Source organism: Oryctolagus cuniculus, chromosome 21, assembly GCF_051225735.1.
Source record: "Oryctolagus cuniculus isolate XC-2025 breed Fujian yellow rabbit chromosome 21, ASM5122573v1, whole genome shotgun sequence".
NCBI lineage: Eukaryota > Metazoa > Chordata > Mammalia > Lagomorpha > Leporidae > Oryctolagus > Oryctolagus cuniculus.
This window is the reverse complement of record NC_142887.1, coordinates 22,965,282-22,990,752: the sequence shown is the minus strand read 5'-3', so window position 1 is coordinate 22,990,752 and position 25,471 is coordinate 22,965,282. Positions and strand designations below refer to the sequence as shown.

At 53.7% G+C, this 25,471-nt stretch overlaps 1 protein-coding gene across 3 annotated transcripts in view; it reads right to left on the bottom strand.

Annotated features, from left to right (window-relative positions):
• Nucleotides 1-970: 970 nt before the first annotated feature.
• The window catches only part of ANKRD13A (ankyrin repeat domain 13A), a 37,299-nt gene continuing 12,798 nt past the window's right edge, over nucleotides 971-25,471 (bottom strand). For 2 of the 3 annotated variants that reach the window (XM_017337961.4, XM_002721988.6), the window contains 14 exons: nucleotides 23,383-23,515; nucleotides 21,974-22,098; nucleotides 18,526-18,571; nucleotides 17,636-17,779; nucleotides 16,903-17,092; nucleotides 13,580-13,646; nucleotides 12,241-12,322; nucleotides 11,377-11,438; nucleotides 10,245-10,375; nucleotides 9,338-9,495; nucleotides 8,321-8,434; nucleotides 5,615-5,775; nucleotides 3,672-3,739; nucleotides 971-2,733 (listed from right to left, as the gene is read on the bottom strand). In XM_017337961.4, coding sequence (XP_017193450.4) covers nucleotides 2,538-2,733; nucleotides 3,672-3,739; nucleotides 5,615-5,775; nucleotides 8,321-8,434; nucleotides 9,338-9,495; nucleotides 10,245-10,375; nucleotides 11,377-11,438; nucleotides 12,241-12,322; nucleotides 13,580-13,646; nucleotides 16,903-17,092; nucleotides 17,636-17,779; nucleotides 18,526-18,571; nucleotides 21,974-22,098; nucleotides 23,383-23,515 — 1,677 coding nt within the window. In that variant the 3' untranslated portion in view covers nucleotides 971-2,537. Of the gene's footprint in view, nucleotides 2,734-3,671; nucleotides 3,740-5,614; nucleotides 5,776-8,320; nucleotides 8,435-9,337; nucleotides 9,496-10,244; nucleotides 10,376-11,376; nucleotides 11,439-12,240; nucleotides 12,323-13,579; nucleotides 13,647-16,902; nucleotides 17,093-17,635; nucleotides 17,780-18,525; nucleotides 18,572-21,973; nucleotides 22,099-23,382; nucleotides 23,516-25,068; nucleotides 25,219-25,471 lie in introns of those variants that run through there. The other variant, XM_089322985.1, reaches the window with a different exon arrangement.

The following is a 25,471-nucleotide window of genomic DNA, read 5'->3' as shown; positions in this document are numbered from 1 at the left end:
TAGGACGGGCTTTTCCGCTTCCTGCCGTCTCACTTAGGTACTGATAAGCTTGTTTACCGAGCGAGGGCTCTGAAGGACTTTGTTAACCTTGGTTGCTAGCAGCGTCTTTACACACAGAAGCTGCTCAAATTAAAGCTTCAGGGGCTGGCATTGTAGCACAGTGGGTTAAGCTCCACCCATGATACCAGCATCCCGTGTGAGCACCACTTCGAGTCCCAGCTGCTCCACTTTTGGTCCAGCTCCCTGCTAATGCACCTGGGAAAGCAGTGCAGGATGGCCCAAGTCCTTGGGCCTCTGCCACCCACGTGGGAGGCCTGGATGGAGTTCTAGGCTCCTGGCCCAGCCCTAGGTGTTGTGGTCATTGGGGGAGTGAACCAGAAGATTTGGAAGATCTGTGTAATTCTGCCTTTTTAAGTAAATAAATCTTGACAAGTTTCTGCTGATCCGGGCTACTTGAGCTTCAACCCAAAGATGGGGTAAATAATCCGTAGGTGCTGTAGAACGAGAGTAAGTTGTCTATGACGCTTTCACAGCTCAAAGCACTGGTGTGTACTTTTCCCCCAAAGCAAAAAGGCTCCTTCACAGCTTCCCACAACCACCGAAGCCTCAACGCTAGAAGCCAGGTGGTGGTGTTTGTTCTAAAGGCATCGTACTTGGGTGTAGGATGCGTAGGGAAGCCTCTGGGATCACGTGAACGCCCAGGAACAGCCTCACTGAGCGCTGTGTCCTCGAGGGAGAGGGCACATTCTCTCGGTTTTGATGTTGGCCTGACAGCCCGGAGCTGGTGCCCCGGGAGGAGGAGGCAGCAGCGGAGCGGAGCATGGGGCAGGCAGACGGTCTCCCTGGGGCAGGAAGGTGGAGAGCAGGCCCCCTTCGCGGTGACAGACAGCCGAGGTTCTGCTGTGCATCACGGGGAAGCGTGGGTGCACCGTGACTAGAACGCCCTGTGAGAGAGACTCGAGGCTGTACATAGTGTAGGAGCACCCTCTAAGGAAGCAGTCTTTATTTGCATTTTAAGAGTGAACACATACATGAAAAACGTTGCAATGAGTTGACACGGTGCTCAGTCCCCTTTTAAGTGACTTCCTGGGGAAGCAGAGCCATGGAATGCAAACACAGACGTTACCTACGACGCACACAGGTGAGCAAATGACATGGCCTAACTGCAGCCATTCCCAAGAGGGGTCTTCGCTCCCGGTAAACGCCAAGTAAACAAAACGCACGCTGCGTGTTGGCAACACAGGGCTGTTGCCTGGACTGGCCTCCTGTGCGGAGAAGGGGCCCTGGTCAGACCGCGACCAGAGGCAGGGTTCAGTGGCATTGAGGGCACAGTCTGCGTCTAAGACGTCTTACTGGCAACACTAACTGTATGATACCGACGGTAACTGGAACGGTCCTGTGTAGGGTTCACTTCCTAGCCCGAGAGAAGTTCAGCAGAGGAAACGGACACGAAACAGAGGAGATTTTGCTTCCCAGGTGACTTCGCGCAGAGCGAGGGGCTGCAGCCGCGTCCCCCAGGGCCCTGCGTGTTGGGTGGTAGTTATTTACAGGAGGGTTACACAAAATAGTGAGCTACTAAAGGTATCCAAAAAAGGCCTGAGAAGATCTGGTTAAAATGTATAACCTTGTATTGCTACTGATGGGAGTAGTCATTTTTATATCTTTTAAAAATAATAAAAACATTCTGTTAAAAAATATATTTATCCGGAAAGATGTTGATTTGAACTCTAAAAAGCAACGTGGAGTCATCCTTTTCCCTTTTGAGTGGAGAGCACGGGGCTGCACTCGGAGCTCCCCTTCCATCTGCACACCAGCCCTCCCTCTGGCAGGTGCCGCCTGCACACCCGTGGCTTCCCTCCCTTCCCTCCGTGCTGCTCCGGCGTGCTGGCCAGCCTGCCAGCCTCGGGTGCCCCTAGCTGCTGCCTCAGGGACAGGATTAGCTGCCTTTGATGTTGCCTGGGGGCTCCTGCTCTCCAAGGAATTGCCTTTACAAATTCAAATCAGACCGATCCTCAGTAAGTGGAGTTGAGGTGGTTTGAAACCATTAGTAGTTTTAAAGGCTAAGGCAACATCCGTGGTCATCTGTGTATCTTCATTTGATGCAAATAGTTACCCATAATCTAAAATAGATCTGTACATCTCTCCTCTAACGTCAGCTGGGTGCGAGTGGAAGGAATGGAGTGAGATGGAGAAGTAGATGGGAATGTCCTAAAAACCTTGTATAAAGGTAAAAATAAAGAGGAGATCGGCACAACCCATTTCTTTGGTGAACGGTAAGGAAGTGTCTCAAACTCATAAACCACACTCTGCAGAGGCGGTGCCGCTGTCCATCAAAGCACCCTGACTGCAGTGAGGCTGTTACACGCCTTCCTAAGAACAACCTACAAACCTGCGGGGGGAGGGAGGTCTTGTCGGAAGCTGGTAGTAAGAACGTGACCTGCGAGCCAACCCAGGTCCTCCCCTCGCCCCCTCTGCAGAGAGAAGCGGCTGCACCCAGCCCAGAGCCTCTGCTTTGTGCGGCCCCTGGGCAGGAGGGGCTACTTGTCGGTGAGCGACAGCTGCAGGACCTGCTGGAGCTCGGCCTCCTCCTCCTGGAGCCGCAGCTCCCGCTCCTCCAGCTCCTTGGCAGACAGCTCCATGGCCAGCTGCAAGTCGCTGTCAAAGCGGCTGCTCTCGCTCGGGCTGCCGGGACACAGGCCTTCCGCGCTGGTGAGCAGGCTCTCCTGGATGGCCCTGGGTTGGAAAACCAGGAAAAAAGAGACGGTCATTACTACCATCACCGCGGCGGCGGCGGCAACCACGCTCCTTACCTCTGCACCAAGTGCACACCGTGCCAGGCACTGTATGTGCACGACGCCCTTCAGCCCCACGGAACTGGGGCTGTAGGTGCTAAATCCAGGTGGGAAACTGCCCAGACCAGGGCTGGGGCCGCAAAGTGAACTTGGATCTGTTTTAAAGCAAAACCCAGCTTCTACATCGGGAGACTTTCAAGTATGGCTGAAGACTAGGAAAATGCTTCATATAATGAGTCTAGAGTTTTTTTCCTTAGAAAATTGTATAGGGGGCAATGCTGTGGCATAGTGGGTGAAGCCGCTGCCTGCAGTGCTGGCATCCCATATGGGCACTGGTTCTAGTCCCGGCTGTTCCTATGCCGATCTGGCTCTCTGCTATGGCCTGGGAAAGCAGTGGACGACGGCTCAAATCCTTGGGCCCATGCACCCACATGGGAGACCCGGAAGAAGCTCCTGGCTTCAGATGGGCCCAGCTCTGGCCATTGCCAGAGGGGTGAACCAGTGGATGAAGACCTCTCTATCTCTCTCTCTGCCTCTCTATAACTCTGCCTTTCAAATAAATAAATCTTTTTTAAACATTTTTTTATAAATTCCCCACTGCCGGCACCCACGCCGGGTGACCATGCATGCCTACACACAGATCACAGCCACCAGAGAGCCTTCTCTCGCTTTTCTGCCAGAGGCACTGACCTGGCAGGATCGTCAGGATGCCACCAGCCATCCCATCCCAGAAATCACCACAGGGGGTTTCCAGCTTGTTTAACGAGTAACCAGCACAGGAGGAAGCAAGAGGCTAACACCTCAAAGCTCTCCTGTCGGCAGGTGCCGAGCCACGGCCTGTGCCAGCCTGCGCTTCGCCGCCACGATGGCGTCAGTTACCTCTCGTACTGGGCATCGTAGGCATGTGTCGGGCTGATCCCCCCGTTCGATGCTGGTCCTGAAAATTCCTGGCAAAAACAAACATGATGGACGTGAATACCTCTTGGAAGGAACAGGTGCACCCTGACAATGCACGTGAGAGCAGCACTCACCTCCCCGCCGTGAGGAACTAACAGGGCCTGGCTTACCTTGCAGCAACAACGAACTGTCAGCTGGGGCTCAGCTGGGCGTGGGCTTACGATAGAGTACAGGGTGTCTGGTGAGCAGACACACCTCCCAACCTCACACAGAATCCACTGACCAAGAACAGCCAAGCTGGGGCAAATTTAAATGACCACAGCAGGTAATTCTCGGGCAAGGTTAGAGGGCATAATTCAGTATTTGTCATCTTTGACACTGGCTACTCCCCTTGTCAAAACTTAGGGTTGGCCGGCGCCGTGGCTCAATAGGCTAATCCTCCACCTTGCGGCGCCGGCACACCGGGTTCTAGTCCCGGTTGGGGCGCCGGATTCTGTCCCGGTTGCCCCTCTTCCAGGCCAGCTCTCTGCTATGGCCAGGGAGTGCAGTGGAGGATGGCCCAGGTGCTTGGGCCCTGCACCCCATGGGAGACCAGGAAAAGCACCTGGCTCCTGGCTCCTGCCAGGATCAGCGCGGTGCGCCGGCTGCAGCGGCGGCCATTGGAGGGTGAACCAGCGGCAAAGGAAGACCTTTCTCTCTCTGTCTCTCTCTCTCACTGTCCACTCTGCCTGTCAAAAAAAAAAAAAAAAAAAAAAAAAAAAAAAAAAAACTTAGGGTTGGCGAGGTTTGTGTAGACATGGGTTGGAAAGCCAAGCTCGTTCACCCCGGAGAGAAGTGGGCTCCGGTGCCAGCCACTTTGTGGGGCTGGGTCTTCTCTCACAGGAAATACGCTGACCCTCACCCAGCAGCCTCAGAAAAGTGAACAGGCCTGGGAATGAGCGAACTGTGATGGCAGGAAAAAGAGGGAGGCCCGAAAGCCAGAGCTGGAGCCACTGGAAACGCTGGAGCAGGGGTACTGTTCTCGGGGGCCAGGGCCGCCCTCACCCAGGAATCCTCAGCCCGGGCACAAAGCGGGCACCCTACAAACACTTGCTGAATAAAGATGGAAGAAACCAACCAGCAAACAAATGGACGGCAGGAGCCCTGGATACACGCGGGACCAGCTCTGCCCTATGGCCACAAGAGGAAGGGGATGAGAGAGGCTGATAGTGGGGGGCAGCCCTTGAGCTTGGGCAGTGGCAGCAAATGAAGCCTGGAGGGAGACCCGCAGGGACTGTGAGGTGAGCACACACACAGTCACCGAGTGCACCCACTCACAACGCTCGCTGTTCCGGGGAGGAGCTGGCACAAAATCGATGGCTTCTGTACTAGACAGTTACAAGCCCCCAAATACACAGTGACCAGCACCTGGCTAACAGATGTCTTCTTTCTGAAAACAAAGGCTGCTGACTGGGGTGGTGCCGATGGTCTCTGACAGTAAAAGCTGCTGGAGAAGACCAGGCACTGAGAATGCAATCCGGGGCCAACAGTGCGAGGCCGCCAGCTGAGCCTTCGCCTTTGATGCTGGCGTCCGTTAGGAGCCCTGGTTCGAGTCCCAGCTGCTTCACTTCCAATCCAGCTCCCTGCTGATCTTCCTTGGAAAGCAGCAGAGTGCTTGGGGCCCTGACACCCATCGGGGAGACCCAGACCTGGCTATTGTGGCCATGTGGGGAGTGAACCCGTGAATGGAAAATTGACTGATTTCTCTCCTCTCCTTCCCCTTCAAACACATAAACTTAAATGTGTATCTATATATAAATATTTAAATGTATATGTAAATACCAGGAACATGAAGACTTATTCTTTAGAGGAAGTCTTTCCAGTTGGCCAAAATCCGAACCGGGGGTTCCCCCTCCCAAGCCCCAGCATTTGTGCTGATAAAGCACCTGGCTCCGGCTGGACTCCAGCAGGCTCTGCTGGATGGCGAACTGCATTATCTCATAATCTTCATCCTGCAAGTGCATATTTCTGCCGTTGTCCTGAACGTGGTAAGATTCGGGAATTTCAAACACAGATTGGTCAACCTCGAAGTTGGCGCCCGAGGAAGCTGCAACATCAAAGGAGACAGCCCAGCGTGTGAGTGCACTGCGCTACGTTTCCGCTCCACTCCCGCCAAAATTGTTTTTTATGAAGAAAGGATCAAAATGGTAATAACCAAAGTTCATATTGCGTGAGAGATTCTGAGGAAGAATAGTGACAGAAAAAGTGCCAGAACACAGTTTTTTTCTTTGATTTTTTTAAGCCTAGTAAAAAAAATTAATATCTAGTCAGTAGAAAAATGCAGAAGACTGTGAAATGAGAAGTAAAGATTTCTCTTCCTACTCTATTTCCAGACCCCAGAGGTGGCTGGTGTCTGTGTCCCTTTGAGCAATGCCATGTGTAGGTGCACGTGCATGTGCACACGAGGTCGCCCCAAGGCGTTTTAGAAACACGTAGCGAATGCCTGGGAGTCTCCCCCGACCCGAGATCCACCGCCTCCACTCACATGGCCCAAGCACACCCTTCTCAACAAGGTCCAGCCTCCTCTGCAGGGGTGAACACTTCAGGGCGGGGAGCTTCACCAGCTAAGCTCCTCGCTGGGCTTCTTAGTAGTTTGAGCTCGTTTCTGAACTTGACATAAACGTGCTGTGAGACGCCCCGGTTTTGATACACGTGGCTGCGCGTTTGACTCTCACTGCTGTGTGTGAGTCACTCCACTGCACTCCTACAGCACAGTGAGCGCATCCTGTGGTCTAGGGGCATCCGGGGAGTTTCCAGATACCAGCAGTACTGGGGTCGCAAGAAGAGCCCAAAGGCATAAGTGTCTCGGGACAGCCAGGTCCTGGGCATGTTCACCCTCAAGTGACCACACTGTGCCAGACATGTCGCCAATGTACTCTGTTTGCCAAGAGCGGCTGAGCGTTCCTTTGCTGGGCGACTTCAGGGACACTTGTTATTACCCAACTTTGTTGTCACGTGGGAGTGGAAGAACGGTACTGCTGGCTTCATTTACACTAAACACTAAAATATATATAGCATTATTGGCAGACTAAAGGAGAAAACAATACAACCACCTCAAAAGCTATAGAAAAAGCATATTAAAAAGTAGTACTTAATGACAAAAACTTAAAACTAAGAAAGGGAAGCCTTTTCTCAATCTAATAAAGACTATCTACCAAAGAAATCAACAGTGGACATCATATTTAACGGTGAAACAACCCTTCCTCCCTTGAAGTCAGGAAAGGAGCAAGGATGGCCATTCATCAATTTTACTTAACACTGTACTGGATGTCCCAGCAAGAGCCATATGACAAGAAAAAGAAAAAGTTTCAAGCATGGAAGAAAAGCAAATTCTTCATTCACAGATCACATGATCATGTATGTAAGCAAAGATTTTTTTTTTCAAAGATTTATTTATTTATTTGAGAGGCAGTGTTAGGGAGGGAGACAGTGAGAGGAGTCTTCCATCTACTGTTCACTCCCCAAATAGCCGCAATGACCAGAGCTGAGCAGACCTGAAGCCAAGAGCCAGGTGCTTCTTCTGGGTCTCCCACGGAGATATGGGGGCCCAAGCACTTGGGCCATCTTTCACTGCTTCCCCAGGCCATTAGCAGGGAGCTGGATCAGAAATGGAGCGGCTGGGACTTGAACTGGCACCCATATGGGATGCTGGCATCACAGGCGGAGGTGGAGGCTTGGCAGGTCCAGTTATGTTACAAGGCCAAACCACAAAACTCAGTTATATTTCTATATACTGGCAACTGGAAAATAAAATTAAGAAAACTGGGGCCAGGGTTACGGCACAGCAGGTTAGGCCAGTGCTTGTAACAGTGACATTCTGTACTCCACTTCCAGTCTAGCTCCCTGCTAATGCACCTGGGAAAGCAGTGGAAGATGCCCAAGTGCTTGGGCCCCTGCACCCATGTGGGAGACCAGGACGGAGCTCCTGGCTCCTGGCTTCAGCATGACTCAGCCTTGGCTGTTGCGGTCATCTGGGGAGTGAACCGGTAGACAGATGTTTGTCTCCCCCCTCTCTGACTTTGCCTTTCAAAAAATTTAAAAAGACACATTGATAGCAACATCAAAATATGAATTGGATCAACAGCAAAGGAGCACGAAGAGCTCTGGGGTGCACAGACAGGTGACACAGATGCACACGTCTGTCAGACTGCGGCACACTTAACCCACTATATCCAACCGTCTTATACAGAGGACACCTGTGGAAACTTAAGCAACAAATACACCACTTATGGGAACTTTGAAGTAGATATTATGTCGTTGAAATACAGAATTGAAAACTTGGGCCTTAACAGGTTAAAATGGCAGCATGCTGTGGTATGTACCTTAGTTGATTTTTAAGATTACGCTAATGCCGTGTTAAACAAAGGCTGCATCAACCCTGTGCAGATGATGTGTGTATCTTTTAATTCCTTCTTTACACACACTTGGGGAAGCTCTGCTCACTACACCACTGGTTCTTTTTGTCTACACTGAATTAGCATTTTCTCTCATCCAGCACAGAAGCCTACTGCAAAAGGTACTCTCATTTCAAACTGAGTAACTAGTAAAATAAGTGACTGTGGTTTTTTTTAATTGCAAAGCTCTCGTTTTACCTGGATCGGCCTGGGCTCCTTCCACGCTCTGAGATGCAGATTCTTCGGCAGTGCTGCAGCCATTCACGTTGCCAAACGTGATCCGTGCGTTTAAGACGTGGAACAAGGGGATTTCTGACAAAATGAGTGTGTTTACAAACAAACGTTACTGCGGAGAATCCCAGCGATCGCTAACTGCGTGCTCCCGGGGCTGGCGCCACCCCTGCCCGTGTTGCAAGTGTGACATCCTGCTAACTGCCGTCCCCCACGTACAGGCGGGAAACACGTTCAGAGCCAAGAACAGCGAGGCGGGGATGCAGCCAGGATTCGAGTGTGATGAGCACACGCCCAGCACAGTTAAGATTCTGCGCGAGTCGTGTGCATCATGCACAGCGTGGCGCGTCCTGGCGCGGGCCGGAAGCACACTGGGAGTCCCCTGTCCCCAGCTAGCGAGCTCTGGTACTGAAGCAAGGAAAGCTCGGATTATCTCCCTCTTTCCTTGTGCGAGCGCCAGCTGTCGGGAGCTGGTGGGAGAGCAGAGCTGTGGCGTGGCGGGCTAAGCCACTGTCTGCAGCGCTGGTTGGCGTCCCGGCTGCTCTGCTTCTGAACCAGCTCCCTGCTAATGCGCCTGGGAAAGTAGCAGAGGATGGACCAAGGCCTGGGTTCCCTGCCACCCACGTGGGAGACCTGGATGAAGCTCCTGGCTTCAGCCTGGCCCAGCCCCAGCTGTTGAGCCATTTGGGGAGTGAGCCAGCAGATGGGAGATTGCTCTGTCTCTCCTTTAACTTTGCCTTTTGGATAAATAAGTAAATATTTAAAGAAACAAGATCAAAAAAATAACTGTTGGCTAGAGACCTCCCAATTTTGACGTGCAAAATGAATCATGACACTTCTTTAAATCAAATTAAACCAGAACGCAGTCTGACCTGTTCCACTCTATTGTATGCTACTTTGTGCCTCAGTGTGCAGTGCCCCAGAAGACATCGTGTCACCCACGAAACAGAACGGACATGTGTCCTGAACCTTGCTTAGGAATACCTATTTTGACGGGAAATCCAGGGGGGAATTCCAGTTTGATGAAATCTCTCAGTCTTGCGAAGTGAGCGCTTGTCCGAGCCATCAGGTCGATGATGGGGATGACCTGCTGCACGAGGGAGAGGGGGAACTCCTCACACATCCACAGCGTCGCCTTAAACCTGCAGGGTTCGACCGAGACAGAGCTGAGGGCCTGTCTACTGCGCAGGAAAGCAGGTCCTGCCACGCCCTAGGCCAGACCACCCTTACTCCCGGCTCCAAGCTACAGCAGAACGAGAACCACAGGACTTCAGCCTGCCCTGGGATCAGACAGTGGGGGAACGGCCTGCTCACAACGTCGCTCTGCAGTGGCCTTAACTGCCAGCAAGCAGTAGCCAGCGGGCACCAGGCCATCTGAGCTGGTCAGCAGCAAGATAAGTAAGGAATTCTTCATCCAATCTCCATCCTGTTTGGAGAAGGGCTAAGAAGGGGGCCATCTACTGTCAGCTTGTATCAGATAAGTTGGTTTTCCAGCCGGTGTTTGGTACAGCAGTGAACTTGCTGCTCGGGACCCCGCGTCCCATGCTGGAGTTGCTTCAAGTCCCAGAACCTCTGCTTCCAATCCGGCTTCCTGCTCATGCACCTCCTGGGAGCCAGCAGGTGGTGGCTCAAGTTCTGGGCTCCTGACTGTGGCCTGGCCCAGCCCTGCCTGCTGTGGGCACTTGGGGAATAAACCAGCAGATGGAAGATCTCTCCCTCTGTCTCTCTCCTTCTCTCTCAAATAAGACTAAAACAAAATTTTAAAGTAGATACATATATACATTGGGAAGGCAAGGGGCAGGGCGCCCACTGAACCTAGCACCCTAAGATAAACAGCACGACCTCGGAGACAGTCCCTAGGGTGAAAGCGGCAGCTCGCCCTTGCTCTTACTTTTGTGTCCTAATGGTCAGCTCTTTCGGCCTTCCGATGTCCCTGTCTTTCAGATCGAACTCTTCGTCAAAGTACTCGTCGGGCGTGATGGCCGTGGGGTTGTTGGCGGTGGCACATTCTGTGGTGAGGTCCTGCGAGCCAGAACTCGGGAAAGTTAGAGTGCTGAGGCCCAGCACCCCAGTCTGCGGCAGCCGGCCACGCTAACCAGCTACAGACCGGAGGATTCCGTCACTACCCTTTAGAATTAAGTGACATCCGCAAAGGCGGCCCAGCCTCTCTGGTGAGCCTGATGGATTGTTCTACTCTAAGAGAACTGTAACTACCTGGTTATGGACAAGGAAGAAGGAAAAGACGAGGCGAGAGATCTGAACGTGTGAGGTCTGGGAGACTCGGGGTTTAAGCGCTAGCTCTGTCCTACCCAGCTTGCTTCGAGAAGGGCTGTTTCATCTCTCCGACCCTCACTGACATCCCAATACGGAATCCATGTCGTGCTGTGTTACAACTGCTATAAAAAGATGGGGGCCGGCACTATAGCATAGCAGGTTAAGCCACTGCCCGCAATGCAGCATCCCATATGGGCGCCAGTTCAAGTCCCCGCTGCTCCACTTTCGGTCCAGCTCCCTGCTATGGCCTGGGAAAGCAGTGGAAGATGGCCCAAGTGCTTGGGCCCCTGCACCCACATAGGAGACCAGGAAGAAGCTCCTGGCTCCTGGCTTCATTTTGGCCCAGCCCTGGCTGATGCATCCATTTGGGAGTGAACCAGGGGATGGAAGATTTCTCTCAGTCTCTCCCTCTCTATAACTCTGCCTTTCAAAATAAATAAAATAAATTAAAAAAAAAAAAAAACTAAATCCTAAGTTCCATTTATATGCGGAAGCCCTAGCTTATAGTAAAAGAGAGAAAGAAAGCACCTGAATTCAATAATCACCACCCCCGCCTCTGAAAGCTTTATTTTCAAAGACCCCCCCCCATCTAATTTTCTTCCAAATGAATCCACCCACTCCTGGCTTGGGCACACCCCTTACCCCTTCCAAATAAACCCACCCAGCCAGGGTCCAGTAAATGCCCTCTCAGGCACGGGGACTCCTCTCCTTTCATCAGACTGCACTGGGAGCTCGCTGCTTCAACTTACCCCTTGTGCACCAAACTGGTGTTCCACTGTTCCCAGCAAGGATTCCAGAGGGTTCCTGTCCGCTACAGAGGGGAAAGGTCAGTGTCTGATCTCACATCTGACTTGTGCTACAGGACACACCCTCATCCTGTTTTATTAAAGTCTCTGATCCAAGCCACCTGCTTAGCAAATCCATCTGTGGACAGACTGACAAAATCACCCACAGTAACCCCAAGCTGAGTGATGCTGTGTAGTGCACCTCTTATTAGGCTCTAAACTAGAGAAACAGTTACAAGAAATTAAACAGAACAGTGGGAAGAGCCTGGATTTTAAGAGAAGCCCAGGTAGGGATTCCGATCCCACCCTGGCCCCTGGGGACCCACATGTTCTGGGCCTCAGCTCTGCCCACCGGATTGGAGTCATGGTAACAGCAGATGCTGGGAACTGCCGCACGCCCCCGCACCCTGCAGGCTCCGTTCCAGGGTTATGAGTGCAACGGTGCCCGACCCTCCCAGGAACTCTCGGGAAGGTGGGGGGTCCCCTCCGTTTCACCGCAGAGGAAACTGAGGCTCAGAGGGTGTGCGACCTCACAGGGCCCCAGCAGCCACATGTTGGCGCTGTGGGGCTTGGAGTCCCACGTTCCGTCCAGGTTTTGCCCCATAATGACGGAGCTACGCCACCGGTTCTGATGGCCTTCTCTACTTTTTTGGCCAAATCCAACACATTGTTCTTCATAAACATGAATAGCTTTAATTACCGCTGCAGCCAAATGGGGAAACCTCTCCCAGATGAGTCATTCTGAGGCCATTTTTGTACAAAAGGAGGCAGGGGTGGGACTGGCAGACCCTGAGCCCTTTAACCCCAGACTACCCAAGGCTTCGTTACCTTTGTATCGCTTCTTTTCCTCCTCGGTCAGGTGTTCTGTGCGGATTTTGGTTATCACACTCACATTGTTTACTGTGTAAACCTTGAGAGATGTGTGCAAAAGAACACAGTGACACAGGGAATCAAAACTCAGAACCTAAGCACAGCAAGAGCAAGAATGCTGAAGCAAAAAGAAAAAAAAAATTCAGCAAAATAAAAATGAGAAATGGTTAACAATGAGGCTCCCGCAGGGAAGATATACAGACTGTCAACTAAGAAATGCATCGGCAGTTGCTTTCCATCTCTGACAGTTTGAACGGGAGGAGGAGCTGTTGTGGACAGCCTGCGTCTTCCACCTGCCCTTCTTGTTGCTAAACTCAAACAAATGCCTGGCAGTTCAGGCTGCCCGCCTGGGTTTCTCTTATACTAAGGGGATGCAAGCCTCTGTCACGCGCTTCTACTGATGTGGGGGGATCGGCTAACAGCCTGGACTTTGTCAGCCACCTGCTGGGCACAAGGAAGAGGGAGGAACCCAGGTTCTCGAGATCTGTGAGATCTGGGGACAGCCAGCAAGCCACTAGTGGGAGAGGTACCCCCCTCTTAGGGCCAAAAAAGCTAACTGCCAGAACGCATGCTCTGTTGTCAAGGGCAACCGAGGAGGATGGTGGGCTGGGCAGTCAAAGGCAGCAGTGGCCACGCGGACACCCAATGCTCAGAGCTGCAGAACACGCCCACTTGGTGCCAGGGCGACTGTTTGTAAATGCAGCTCTGCGGAGCCTGACATCAGCTTCCGCCAGAGGCCTCTGCAGCAGCTGGCCCGGCCACTGCCTGCCATCAGTGCAGCAGGACCGCAGGGCTCAGCAAAGGCCAGCAAGGGGAGCGCCAGGGGACCCGCGGACCAGCTGCCGTCTCCACTTTCACAATGACAGTGTCACAGGGGGGCTGAGAGCCTGTTGTTAAAATCAGGCTGATCTTAAAAAAAAAAAAACGTGCAGCTACTAACATTTTTGTTTTTAAAAGATGAAGAAGCACGTGAAATCCAATCCATTCCCTTTTTTCTTTTTTCCTTTTTAATTAAAAGAATGACTATTTGGCAGGCATTCCTGCTGGGACAGCTGGCGCCTGCACTCCTCTCTACAACACTGTTTCTCTTTGGCATAGCTAGAGCCCTCCTCAGGACAGGCTGGCGCGTTTTCTCAAAGTCAAATGAGATTAAAAACTCCAAGTGAGAGACATCAGACAGGACGCCCTCCGCGAGCGTCTTCATGGTACGGATGCATGAGAGACATCTCGACAGACTCCTCATTTGCACAGAAGCTACAGAGCTGTATTAAATCTTATTTTAAGAGTTGCCTTTTACCTTTGCTTCGTAACCATTAACAACTTCTGCTTTATCTGTCCTCCAGCCCCAGAATCCGGATTTAGTTCTGATAAAAAGTGAACACCACAAATTGCCACATGTACATGCCATTCAGATCCATCCCTGAGCCTTTATAGTTCGCTTGTTCTCTTCCCCCAGCTTAAGTTAGTAAAGGACACTTGGAAATCAGGTCCTATTGTCCTCGGAAGGATGCCACCAATGCCAGATGGCGTAGCCCCCCCACCCCCTCCCACAGTTATTAATCAATTAGCCTCACTCCAGGCATAGAGAGCCTCAGCTCTTGGCTGCTTTACAAAAACTGTCAGCATCGGGGACAAAGGTGGCGACATTTATTGGACAGCTGTCCTCAAGCACTTAAGTGAAGATGGCCAGCGTCCGAGGGCTCGCCACGAGGTGGATCTGGGTGAGAGCATTGATCCGGGGCATCGGAACTGTGGGTGTGGCCATCAGCAGCTCTCGCTCCACAAGCAGCTGCCTCTCCATCGAGGAATCTCAGACCAGGGAGCCCCTGGGAAGGGGCCGGTGCGGCAGGAACCCCTCTCTGGGGCGAGCTGCGTGGAGAAGCCATGAATGCCTGCAGACGGCCTATGACGCGCACGTGGGTCGGGTCTCGTGCGGCAGGGGAAAGAATGTTCAAAGCAGTTTGTCAGCCCAGCTGCTGCTTGCAATCACGCGGCCCAGCATTCCAGCCGCAGCTGCAGGGCTGGAAGCCGGCCCCATGGCCCCGTCATCCCGCTCAACGTACTCCTGAGAAAAACACACTCCGGAGCCAAGGGCGGCTAGGAGGCTCTGCTGGTCCCACTCAGCGGGGAGCCCTGCCCAGCCCTGCCCTTTGTCTAGGACATCACATCCTGGCTCCACGTGGCCGCTCTGACCTGAGGGAGGCAGCAGGTGAGCCGGTCACAGGGAACAGCTGTGCTCATTTGCATCCTGCGGGTCCATACGGTCGGCTTTTCTTCTAATGGGATTTGGTGGGTGCAGTCAGTGCAGGTGGGGCCTGAGGAGCTGTCTGTGTGTGTTTTAGCCCATCAGGGAAAGGAGAGCCCAGAGCTGCTGTCGTCCTTATCTGTCTACCATTAGTGTAACGTGACCCCATAGAAGCAAAGAGAGGAGTCCTAAGGGGACCGCGCCAAATGCTAGCTCGCTCCAACTGATGCTTCAGAAACAAAATACGGGCCCCGGGGACGGCAGGTCAGGGACCCCACCAGACTAAGGAACCAGCCTCCCGCTAGTCATCAGTAATTCAAGTTCAGCGTAGTCCTTTCAGTTAACTAAGTCCGTGCTCTGTCCCTTAGCTATGCCTGCGCCACTTAAGGTTTGGGCTCAGGGAATCCTGGTTTCCTGGCACTTGCGCAGTCTTCAGAGGGACTGAAGGGTGACACTACCTGCTCCCCCATCCTCGCCTACGCCGAAAAAGCAGAGCTGCACCTTCCTCCCGAGGACGGGCTAAGCTCAGCGCGCTGTGGCCCCACAGCCAGCAATGCTGCCGCCTGCTGCCCCCCACATCCCCACTCCGACAGCACGCCAGTTCCTAAGCTCCACGTCTACACCCCGTCTTGAAACCAAGGCCCTGGCGACCCCTGGGTCTGCATGGGCTCTGCGTGCAGAGGCAGCTGGAGGCCACGGCTGCCCTCTCGTGCCGCCTGCAGCTTTGCCTGTCTCCACCGGGACCACGGCGCCAAAGGCCACTCTGTAGGCCCGTGTCTTGGTGGCTGCTACACCATCTGGACAAAGGCCGCGAGGGTGCCGGGCGAGCAGAGTGTACTCCTTCAGAGAAGAGGAACCAGAAAGTACATCCTGCAGGCAAAGAATTCACTGGGGAATGGTGTCAACTCACAAGCGGGAGGCTCCGAGTCACAGGTCAGGAGGAATGGACAAACGTGACCGTCACAACACAGGAAGAGCCACACCTTACAAATTCAAACGGGCACGCATACCTCTGGCTGGAGGCAGAGGTGCACACCTTCCCTACCAGGAAACCTCACCCTGGAAAGCGCCTCAAATCCTTGCTCCCACACTGGAGGACCGGCAGAAAAGCAGCTGTCTTCCAGAAATTCTTGGCAAGCCAGTGGCAAGAGAGTTCGCTTGAACTCTCTGAAAACCCTGGGAGCAAACACTCAGTGTGCCTTCAGAAGCAATGGGCTGGCATCTCCCGTGTGCACTTTGTGGGGTGCCAGGCAGCAGTTCCCACGCTCTGCCCATACATCACACTTCCCAACAAACGGGGACTCAGACAACTGCGCTGCTGAACCACACAGGGCGCCCTGTCTCTCCTGGTGACGGCTCAGCGCCACGGACTTCAGGAACCTCACGGTGAGGCGACTCCGTGTTTTCCTCTCAGCTAAGACAGAAAACTGGAGAAATGGGGCCGCCTGCCCCAGGTCGCACACTCACTTAGTCGCCCTGCAGTGGCCCCAGTTCTCTCCTTACTGATGGGCTGTGGCGGGGGGGGGGGGGGGGCAGCAGCCTTGACCTTCTTCCTCTGCTACGGGTGCTCTCGCTGCACAGCGTGACAGACATGAGCGGGAGAGGGCACTCTGAACAAAAACCTCTCAGCTGCACTCACCAATTTGATGTGGGAAACAAAGGAAAATCGAGAGAGGACAGAATATTCGTGCAGAGGAGAGCAAGCCTGCATTCGGGGTAACGGTGTGCGTTCTGGATCAGGCTGTGCCACTGTGCTCTGCAGAGAGCTGGATGTGACATCCTAGGCAAACATTAAGGGCTCTTGTGGACTCCCTCGGTGCAGAGTGTCCCGTGGAAAAACACTTCCGGGAAAGGCTGTGCCGGCCTCTGCGCCGCTGGTGCGGCCCCGGGGTGGACGGCCAGCGACGGCGCTCTCATCTGCGCTAACCAGCTCATCGGAGGCCCTCCAGCCTCTTGCTGTGGGGAGGAGAACCACACTGAGCGATGCGCTGTGTGTGCATGTCGCTGATACAGGACAAGTGAACTCAGCAGCGGCTCAGTTCTAGTTTCTGGGAACTCAGCACGCCGAGGTTTGGGAGCCGCGCATGCTGAGGGTCCACAGATACCCAGATGAAAATCAATTCGAGCAAAGCCCCGAGCAAGGGCCCATGGCAGGATATGGAGACACCTCTCCAAGACTTAACCAGTGTGCAAGACAAATGACGGATGAGGTCAGCTGTCCGCTACGGTTTCTGTTCCCTCGGAGATCAGCTCATAACACTCCCTCGTGTTCATGACATCAGATAAGAAACCAAAGCCCAACCCCCCGAAATTCCAGTACATACACACATACACGTCACTAAGATGGCAGGACTACCCAGCGCCTGAATGCGTACCTCTCGAAAGCGATATTTTTAGTATCGAGGCTGGTATTGATGACGGGGCTGGTGAGCCGCCTCTCAACTTCCCTGCTTTTCGGCTTCATGAGGTCCAGGGTGAGGCGCTCCATCTCCTGGGAAAGGTCGAAGTGCTCGGTGGTGACCACTTTGTCGTCGTGGTTGACTTCCATCAGCTCGGCCCAGTTGTCTGCGGATGGAAACCCGGGCGGAAGTGGATGCAGCGCAGAAGCCAGGAGCTGCCCGCTCGCAAATGCAGTGCCTCTCGCGTTTGTCCTGCCGGCTGCTGCCTGCTAAGGCCTGGCGCGCTGACTATCGGTTACCTACTTGTCCAGGGGATTCCTGGCCGGTTTTCCACGTCTGTAGGGGGCTCTGGGCCATCCTCCCCAGAGATGCAGCCTTCTGCACCCTTGATTAGCAACACACCTCACCCGTGTCCTTTACAAAAGCGATCATTTCAGAATTGACACTCCTGAGTGCACCGTTGGGTGACCGGTGCACTGCTCTCTCCCACGGGGAGGATCAGGCCTGTTCAGCAGATGCAGGCCCAGGAAATGAGACAGACACGTGTGCAGGGGGTGAGTGACATGTGCCAGGGGCAAAGAGAGCAGCAGAATGGGTAAGAATAACCGGCAGACACGCCCCAGATGGCAAGAGAGGAAGACGACGAGGATGGGTGCGGGTCGTTGGGTCATGTGGCCGCAGCCACCACTGTGAGGCTGGGCTCACTCACCTTCTCCCTTAAATATAAAGCTGCGCCTCCCTCTTATCCAGCTCATGTTCTCAAAGCCCAGCAGCGTGATATCGACGCGCAGCTTGGCCCCGCTTTTCCAAATGCGACAGACGTCATTCGGGCATATCCTGGAGACCAAGGGCACTGGAGGAGAGAAGCGTACAGCTGAGAAGAGCCCAGGGCCGGGCGGAACACCCAGCCTGGGAGATCAGGGTCCGGGCAAGATGGTGACTGGGAGACAGAACTGGACCCCCCAGCGCCCGCTCGTCACATGCCAAGTCAGCAAAAAATACAACTGCATCTTCTGCTCCTTCGGCAGTGAATTTCCCGAGTCTTCTCATCCCACTCGCTGCCTGCCACCAGGGCGACCATATGGCCACAGTCACAGCCGCCCTTCCAAACTCCAGACCCTCAAATGCGCTGCTGGTTCACAAAACCCGAAACCACGGTGATCATTTGCATCAGAAAAGAGTGCTTTGGTGTCTCTGAAGAACAACCTGAGGTTCCCGGGAGGAATCTAAGGAGAACCTCTGTGGAAACATTGTCCCAGCCAGTCCTTTCCAGTGACATTAGGAGAAACATGGCCACTTGGAACAAGCCAGCCATCAGGGAGGCTGCCCTTAGACTAACAGGCTTAAAAGACTCACGCTGAACTACACTACGGAAATGAGTACCCTGGGGTTGGGGGGGATGCTTGGGGCCCAGGTCTTCTGCCGGGGACAGGGTATGCAGAGCAGCCACTCAGGAGGGACTGGGGTCACTGTCCTTCCTCCTCCTTCTCAAGATTTGTTTTTAAAATGCACGTAACATTCCTACAGGAAAAAACCAATCTACATTCTGGCTAGGGAGATGTGGAAACGGAGAGAAATCCTAAGCCCACAGCGACTCACCCCAGCTGGTGAACTCCCACTTCATCTGCACATAGAAATCCGGAGCCTAAAGGACAGAGGTTGCAAACAGGTTACCCTTGGCGCCGTCAACGGAACACGCACATAGCAGCGGTTAACGGAGTTTTAAAATCAGAAAAATTGAGAGCAGAGGAAGTAGGAAGACACAAGGTTCAAACCCAGTGAACTGGATACTTCCTTCTTAATTCCCCCTCGTCCTGTGATAAAGTCTGTCGAGATCGTTAGGAGGGCTCACACGGAAAGGAGCAGGCTTCGAAGCGGGGCGAATCACAGCCCCTGGGGGCGGAGCTTCCCAGCAGTAACAGAGTCAGCCTGGGAAGATGGGTTAAGTGCAGCCAGGCAGCGGGCTAGCACAGTCTACGCACAGAGGAGAAAGGTCAGCGGCCGCCCTCACATGGGGAACTTGACCGTGAAGGCTTTGCGTGCCGACCACTCAGAAACTGCGAGAGCCTGACGGCTGGCCGACACCCACCCCGCCCCCCCAGGAGCGGATTTCCCTCCAGGCCGCAGCCTTCGCCCCACTCTCCTCTCCCACTTTGAGGATCTGAAGCTTTGCACCACCGAGGTTGCTTACCCACCATCAATTCTGCAGCAGGTTCTCCAGGAGCCACTTAAGGCGGCCAGCGGGCCCAGCCGACAAGAGAAACGCTAGGGGGGCCGGGGAATTTTCTGTCCCCTCTCCTACCCTCAGAGCTCCGCTGTGGTTTTTACAGAGGATGGGGCGGGAAGGCCGGGAATCCCCCCAGGAGTAAAACCAGCCAGGATTCCAATGACAACCTAGAAGAGGCTGATTAGAAAGGCCGGCGTACATTATAAGGAGACAGTGTTTTAAGGCCGGACGTCAGCTACGGCCTCCGGTGCCACCTAAGTATACACATCATTCATGGCTGTCTAGAGCTCCCCGCCAGCAAACAGTCCCCGCAGCCCATTGCTGTGTATCAATACAGAGGGGAAAAAAAGCATGAAAATCTTTTATACTAGGTTTTTTAAAATGAAGGGTGATTGCATGTTCAAGTCATTTTCTGCTTTGTCAGATGGGCAAAATGATGTTTTTAGTTCCTCCTGCAGTCAGTTATTAGATCACAGTGAATCTTTGCACACTCATAAAGGCACACCTGTCTGTAGCAATGCTCACCACCATCCTACATTTCAGCGTGGGCTCCACTCAGGCCATGGGACATGAGTATCTTGGACACGTCCTCGCTTGAGTGGCACAGAGAGAAGTTTTTTAGAGGGTGCTCAAATAATGAGCACTGATTGTCCTGCTTGTCACAAGGTTGTGTGTCTCAATAGAGCTACTGATTCTTCTTAAGAGATGTGTTCTGGGCCAGCGCCGTGGCTCACTAGGCTAATCCTCCACCTGCGGCGCCAGCACTCTGGGTTCTAGTCCCAGTTGGGGCGCCGGTCCTGTCCCGGTTGTTCCTCTTCCAGTCCAGCTCTCTGCTGTGGCCCGGGAAGGCAGTGGAGGATGGCCCAAGTGCTTGGGCCCTGCACCCCATGAGAGACCAGGAGAAGTACCTGGCTCCTGGCTTAGGATCAGCGCAGCGCCGGCCACAGTGCACTGGCCATAGCGGCCACTGGAGGGTGAACCAATGGAAAAAGGAAGACCTTTCTCTCTGTCTCTCTCTCTCACTGTCTAACTCTGCCTGTCAAAGAGAGAGAGAGAGAGAGAGAGAGAGAGAGAGAGAGAGAGAGAGAGAGATGTGTTCTGACTCAAGTTGTAAGCTGATTTTCCTAGCAAATATTTTGGGGGCTCATTGGGAATGGGATAGCTCACCTCCATGCCTAAGTTGAGAACAAATATGAAAATAGGTACTTCCTTATCTGCTGCTGCCTGGGGAGTCCTGCACACAGGACAGTGCTAAGGTGGGTCTTTCAAATAACAAAGCTTATCTGAAGAATGGCTACCATCTTCCAACACAATCAGAAGCCTATAAGTTAATGTTTTTAAGAAAGGTCTAGGAGCCGGCACTGTGGCACAGTGGGTAAAGCAACCACCTGCTATGCTGCCATCCCAGATGGGTACTGGTTCGAGTCCCAGCTGCTCCATTTCTGATTTATCTCCCTGCAGATGTGCCTGGGAAAGCAGCAGAAGATGGCCCAAGTGCATGGGAGACCTGAAAGAAGCTCCTGGCTCCTGGCTTCGGCTTGACCCAGCACTGGCCATTGTGGCCATCTGAGGAGTGAACCAACAGATGGAAGACTTCTCTCTGTGTCTTCTCTGTCTCCCCTGGAACTCCCTCAGATACATAAATAAATCTTAAAAAAAAAAGAAAAAGAAAAGAGCCGGCGCCGCGGCTCACTAGGCTAATCCTCTGCCTTGCGGCGCCGGCACACCGGGTTCTAGTCCCGGTTGGGGCGCCGGATTCTGTCCCAGTTGCTCCTCTTCCAGGCCAGCCCTCTGCTGTGGCCAGGGAGTGCAGTGGAGGATGGCCCAGGTGCTTGGGCCCTGCACCCCATGGGAGACCAGGAAAAGCACCTGGCTCCTGGCTCCTGCCATCGGATCAGCGCGGTGCGCCGGCCGCAGCGCGCCGGCCGCGGCGGCCATTGGAGGGTGAACCAACGGCAAAGGAAGACCTTTCTCTCTGTCTCTCTCTCTCACTGTCCACTCTGCCTGTCAAAAAAAAAAAAAAAAAAGAAAAGAAAGAGATAGAAAGAAAGAAAAGAAGGAAGGAAGGGTCTGGGGTATCATATAGTGCATATATCTTAATTCAGAAGGCAAACAAACTGCCCCAAAGCCAAGAATTGTAAATTAAGGCAATGGATCAGAAGTTGCAAGATACCACTGGGTAGTAGTGACAAAGGTGGCAAGAAGAACTTGCCTGCTGACTTCCGGGCCTCAGCGAGCCCTGGAAATCCCTGGACTGTAACAGATGCTCACCACAACAGCCTCGAGATTAGCGGGCTCAGAGTGCTACGAGACAGGACGACAGAGAGCCCCCGTCTACTGTTTTATCCCCCAAATGTCCCCAACAGCCAGGGCTCAGCCAGGCCAAAGCCAGGAGCTCCACCCAGGTCTCCCACACGTGTGGCAGGGACCTGAGTACTTGTGCTGTCATCTACTGCCTCCACGGCACACTGGCAGGAAGCTGGATCTGAAGTCGTGCAGTTACGAACTGACCCAAGCTCTCCAGATGGAATGTGGGCCTCCCAGTGGTGGCTTAACCTGATTCACCACAATGCTCACCCCTTCAATTATAATTTTTACATAGCACTTAGAAGGGGTTAAGCCCAGTGACTTAGAAACGTAATTTGTGACAGCCCCCCAACTTCAACGAGTTGGAGAGGTGAGAAGTAGCACTGTTTGCGGCTCGCACCATACAGACTGTTGACACAGCTCTTAAGGAAGGCGTGCCAGGCCGTCACGCCGTGTCTCCAGCTGCTGGATCAGCACTTAGCCGATGGCGGCACGGCCCACGCCTGTGGGTACCTCAAGGATTTTGTGCAGCAGCTCAGGAACTCCCTCGAGGGCCATGGATGTGTTGTGGTAGTCTCGGTGTTGGAGGACCGTGTACACCATCTCGGGGTCGCCCGTGCTCACAGCCTCGTGTAAAACTGGAGAACAAAAGGGTGACAATGATCACTGAGGAGTCTCGGCTGTATGATCAACTCCAAAGCCAGTCTGGAAAAGATCCCTACAGACCAAAGACCAATGCCTGCTTTAGTGGCTGTGGTCCAACTTTAGCATATACAATCATGACTTCCGATCGCCAGCTTCTAAGTAAAGAGGAAAGAAAAACAGAGCACTCGGCCTCTTGCTCAAACCTCTTCCCCACTCGCTGTGCCCCCACCCTCACTGCTGCCCCTGATGGTGTTTTCAGAGAGCTGGCTTGGACCGGGCGGCCACGCAGCACTGGTGACAGGAAGACCGGGCAGACAGGGCTTATGCTTGCGAGCACCCTGCAGGTAGCGGGGGGCTGCTCTGCCCGGGGCAGCCATTTGGCACGGCAGAGTAGATGCCACTTGAGACGCCCGCATCCCGCACCGGAGTGACTCGGCTCCGGTCCTGCCTCTGCTCTCGTCCCAGCCTCCTCCTGGTGTGTACCCTGGGAGGCGGCAGGGGGCAACTCAAGCACCCGCCGACCCATGTGGGACACCTGGATTCAGCTCCAGCTCCTGGCTTGAGGCTGGCCCAGTCCGAGCTGCTGTGGCCACTCAGGGAGTGACCCAGCGGATGGAAGATCCGTCTGCCTCTATTTCTCTCACTGCCTCTATGCTCTGACCAATGGTAAGAGTTCACAAAAACGTGAAATGCCAGGATGTCATTAGAAGGTATCTCTAGCCCTGTTTTTTATTTGTGTCGATCCTGATAGACTCAGCGGTGGCACCACCATCGTCACCAGGGGGAGCTGGCCTCCATGTTCTCCCGTGGGAGGAAGGATTCGCACTGAGAGCTGCTTCTGGGTGAGGAGTCACCGGGCCACAGCTCAGCCCGCGGCATCCCCAGCCCTCATCTCCTCCCCCCTGCCCCGGTCCCCCCAGCTCCCAGTTCCTCCCCGCGGCCCTGGTCCCTCAGCTCCCAGCTCCTCCCCGCTCCCGTCCTGGTGCCCCAGCTCTCAGCACCCCCCACCATCGCCCTGGTCCCCCCAGCTCCCAGCTCCTCCCCCTGCCCTGGTCCCCCAGCCCTCATCTCCTCCCCCCTGCCCCGGTCCCCCCAGCTCCCAGTCGTCCCCCCCGCCCTGGTCCCCCCAGCTCTCAGCTCCTCCCCCTGCCCTGGTCCCAAGAGAGCAAGCCCCTGTGAGAAAAAGGATTCAGACGAGGATTACGGTTGGGACTGGCCTCTGTTCAGAAAGATAAACCAAATGGAGCGACATTAGATTAGTTTTCAAGGAGACTTACCTGTCCATCCCTGGCGGTTTTCTTTTGTCACATCCGCTTTGTGTCGGAGCAGGACTCGCGCAGATTCCAAATGTCCCAGAGAAACAGCAAGGTGCAGTAAGGTTCGCCCTCGTGGATCCAGAGCCTCCACATTCTGTGAGGGAAACACCAGCGTCACGTAACCAGGTGCGGCATAAAAAACGTGGCCATGTGTTTCAGGGACACATTGAGCAGAAAGAAGCCAGAAAACGGGGGGCAGCCTTGTGGTGCAGCACAGGAAGCCACGGCTTGCTTCGCCAGCATCCCATACCAGAATGCCAGTTTGGCCCTGGCTGCTGCACGGCTGATCCAGCTCCCTGCTGATGCACCTGGGACGGCAGCGGAGGATGGCCTAAATGCTTGGGCCTCTGCACCCATGTGGGAGACCCGGAAGCAGTTCCCGGCTCCTGGCTTCAGCCTGGCCTGGCCCCAGGTGTCGGGGGCATCTGGGGAGTAAACCAAGGAGTAGAAGACCTCTGTCTCACCATCTCTCTCTGCCTTTCAAATTAAACTTTTAAAAAAACAACCAGAACAGTATTTACACATTAATTATAGCAATAAATACAAAAAGGTTTGCATCTGAGCTGAGTTATGAGCCTGAGGACTATAAATGAAGACAACAGTTACAGAGTTCCTTTTTCTATAAAGTTCAGTGCCCAATAAGCACTGGCACCAAGCCTCAGAGCACCCAACACAACCTGACGCCCTCGGCGACACTCAGATTCAGTCCAAATAAGGAGAGGGGCCCGCGTGAAATGCCTTGGCCCCAGGACTCAGAACGCAGGGGATTTCTCAAGCCCACATCAGCATTCAAGTCTAGAACAGGAAGTATAAAACGGTAATCAAAACTGAAAGAACAGGAGATAATTCGGGCCAGAATAAAATGAGATTTTTTGGCTGGATTCCCACCAGAACACTTTGCTCCTGGCTGCGTACCGAGTTTCAGATGTTCTGAAGTAGCACACAGAAACCGGCAACACCTGCGGGTCCCCCAGGCGAGGCGCGTCCTTGGCTGAGCAGGCGCATGCGCACATTGAGAGAGGAACGTTACGGGGCAGGTGTTGTGGGGCACCGCGTTCACCCGCAGCCCACAATGCCGGCATCCCGTTAGAGCAGCATAGGAAAGCAGCAGAAGATGGCTCAAGTCCTTGGGCTCCTGCACCCACGTGAGAGACCCGGATGGAGTTTCAGGCTCCTGGTTTCAAGCCTGGCCCAGATCCGGCTCTTGCAGCCATTTGGGGAGTGAACCAGAGGATGGAAGATCTCTGGACTGATCAATCTCCCCCACTCATCCCGCCCCATCTCCCCCACCTCCTGTCAGTCTGCCTTTCAAATAAATAAATTCAGGTTGCACATCCCTTACCTGAAATGCTTGGGCCAGCACTGTTTCAGATTTCAGAGTTCTTTGGAGTTTTTGAATACTTGCAATAGACTCTCCTGGGTGAGCATCCCTAATCTGAAAATCCAAAATCCTCTGAAACCAGAAACCTCGGAGCAGCAACATGACAGGTTTTGGCTCATTTCCGACTTCAGAACTGCGGATTAGGAATGCGCCACCTGTCACTGTCTTCTAAACCCGACCAGGCTATGAACTTCCGAGCTCCGAGCTTAGCTGGAGTTCAGCAGGAAAGGAAAGAGTCAGCCAAGCTCGTTTACCCACCTACTTACGTGTTATATAAACGAAGCATTTTCTGACCTAACAAATTCAATCCAAATGAAAGGTGCTAGGGTTAGCACACTGCCTGCCACATGGGCGGCGCCTAGCATTTATCCCAGGAGAGGAGAGACTCACACCTCAGAACAGAACTAACAGGTCTCAGACGAAGGAGCGAAGGAGCGGCCCTCACATAGGACGTGCAGAAACCACGCACAGGAAGTTTTTAACTTTTTCTGTTCTGCACCCATAAGCCACAGAGCAGCAGGGGCTACATGCTGAACTGGAACTCCTCAGGCCTCCTGCGCCTGTCTCTCTCTCTCTCTCTCCAAATGGGGGTTCGGGTCAGGTAGGGTGGGGGAAAGCATTTAAAACCGAGAGCTGGGGGTGGGCCTCTGGCCTCCAGGTGGGTAGAGG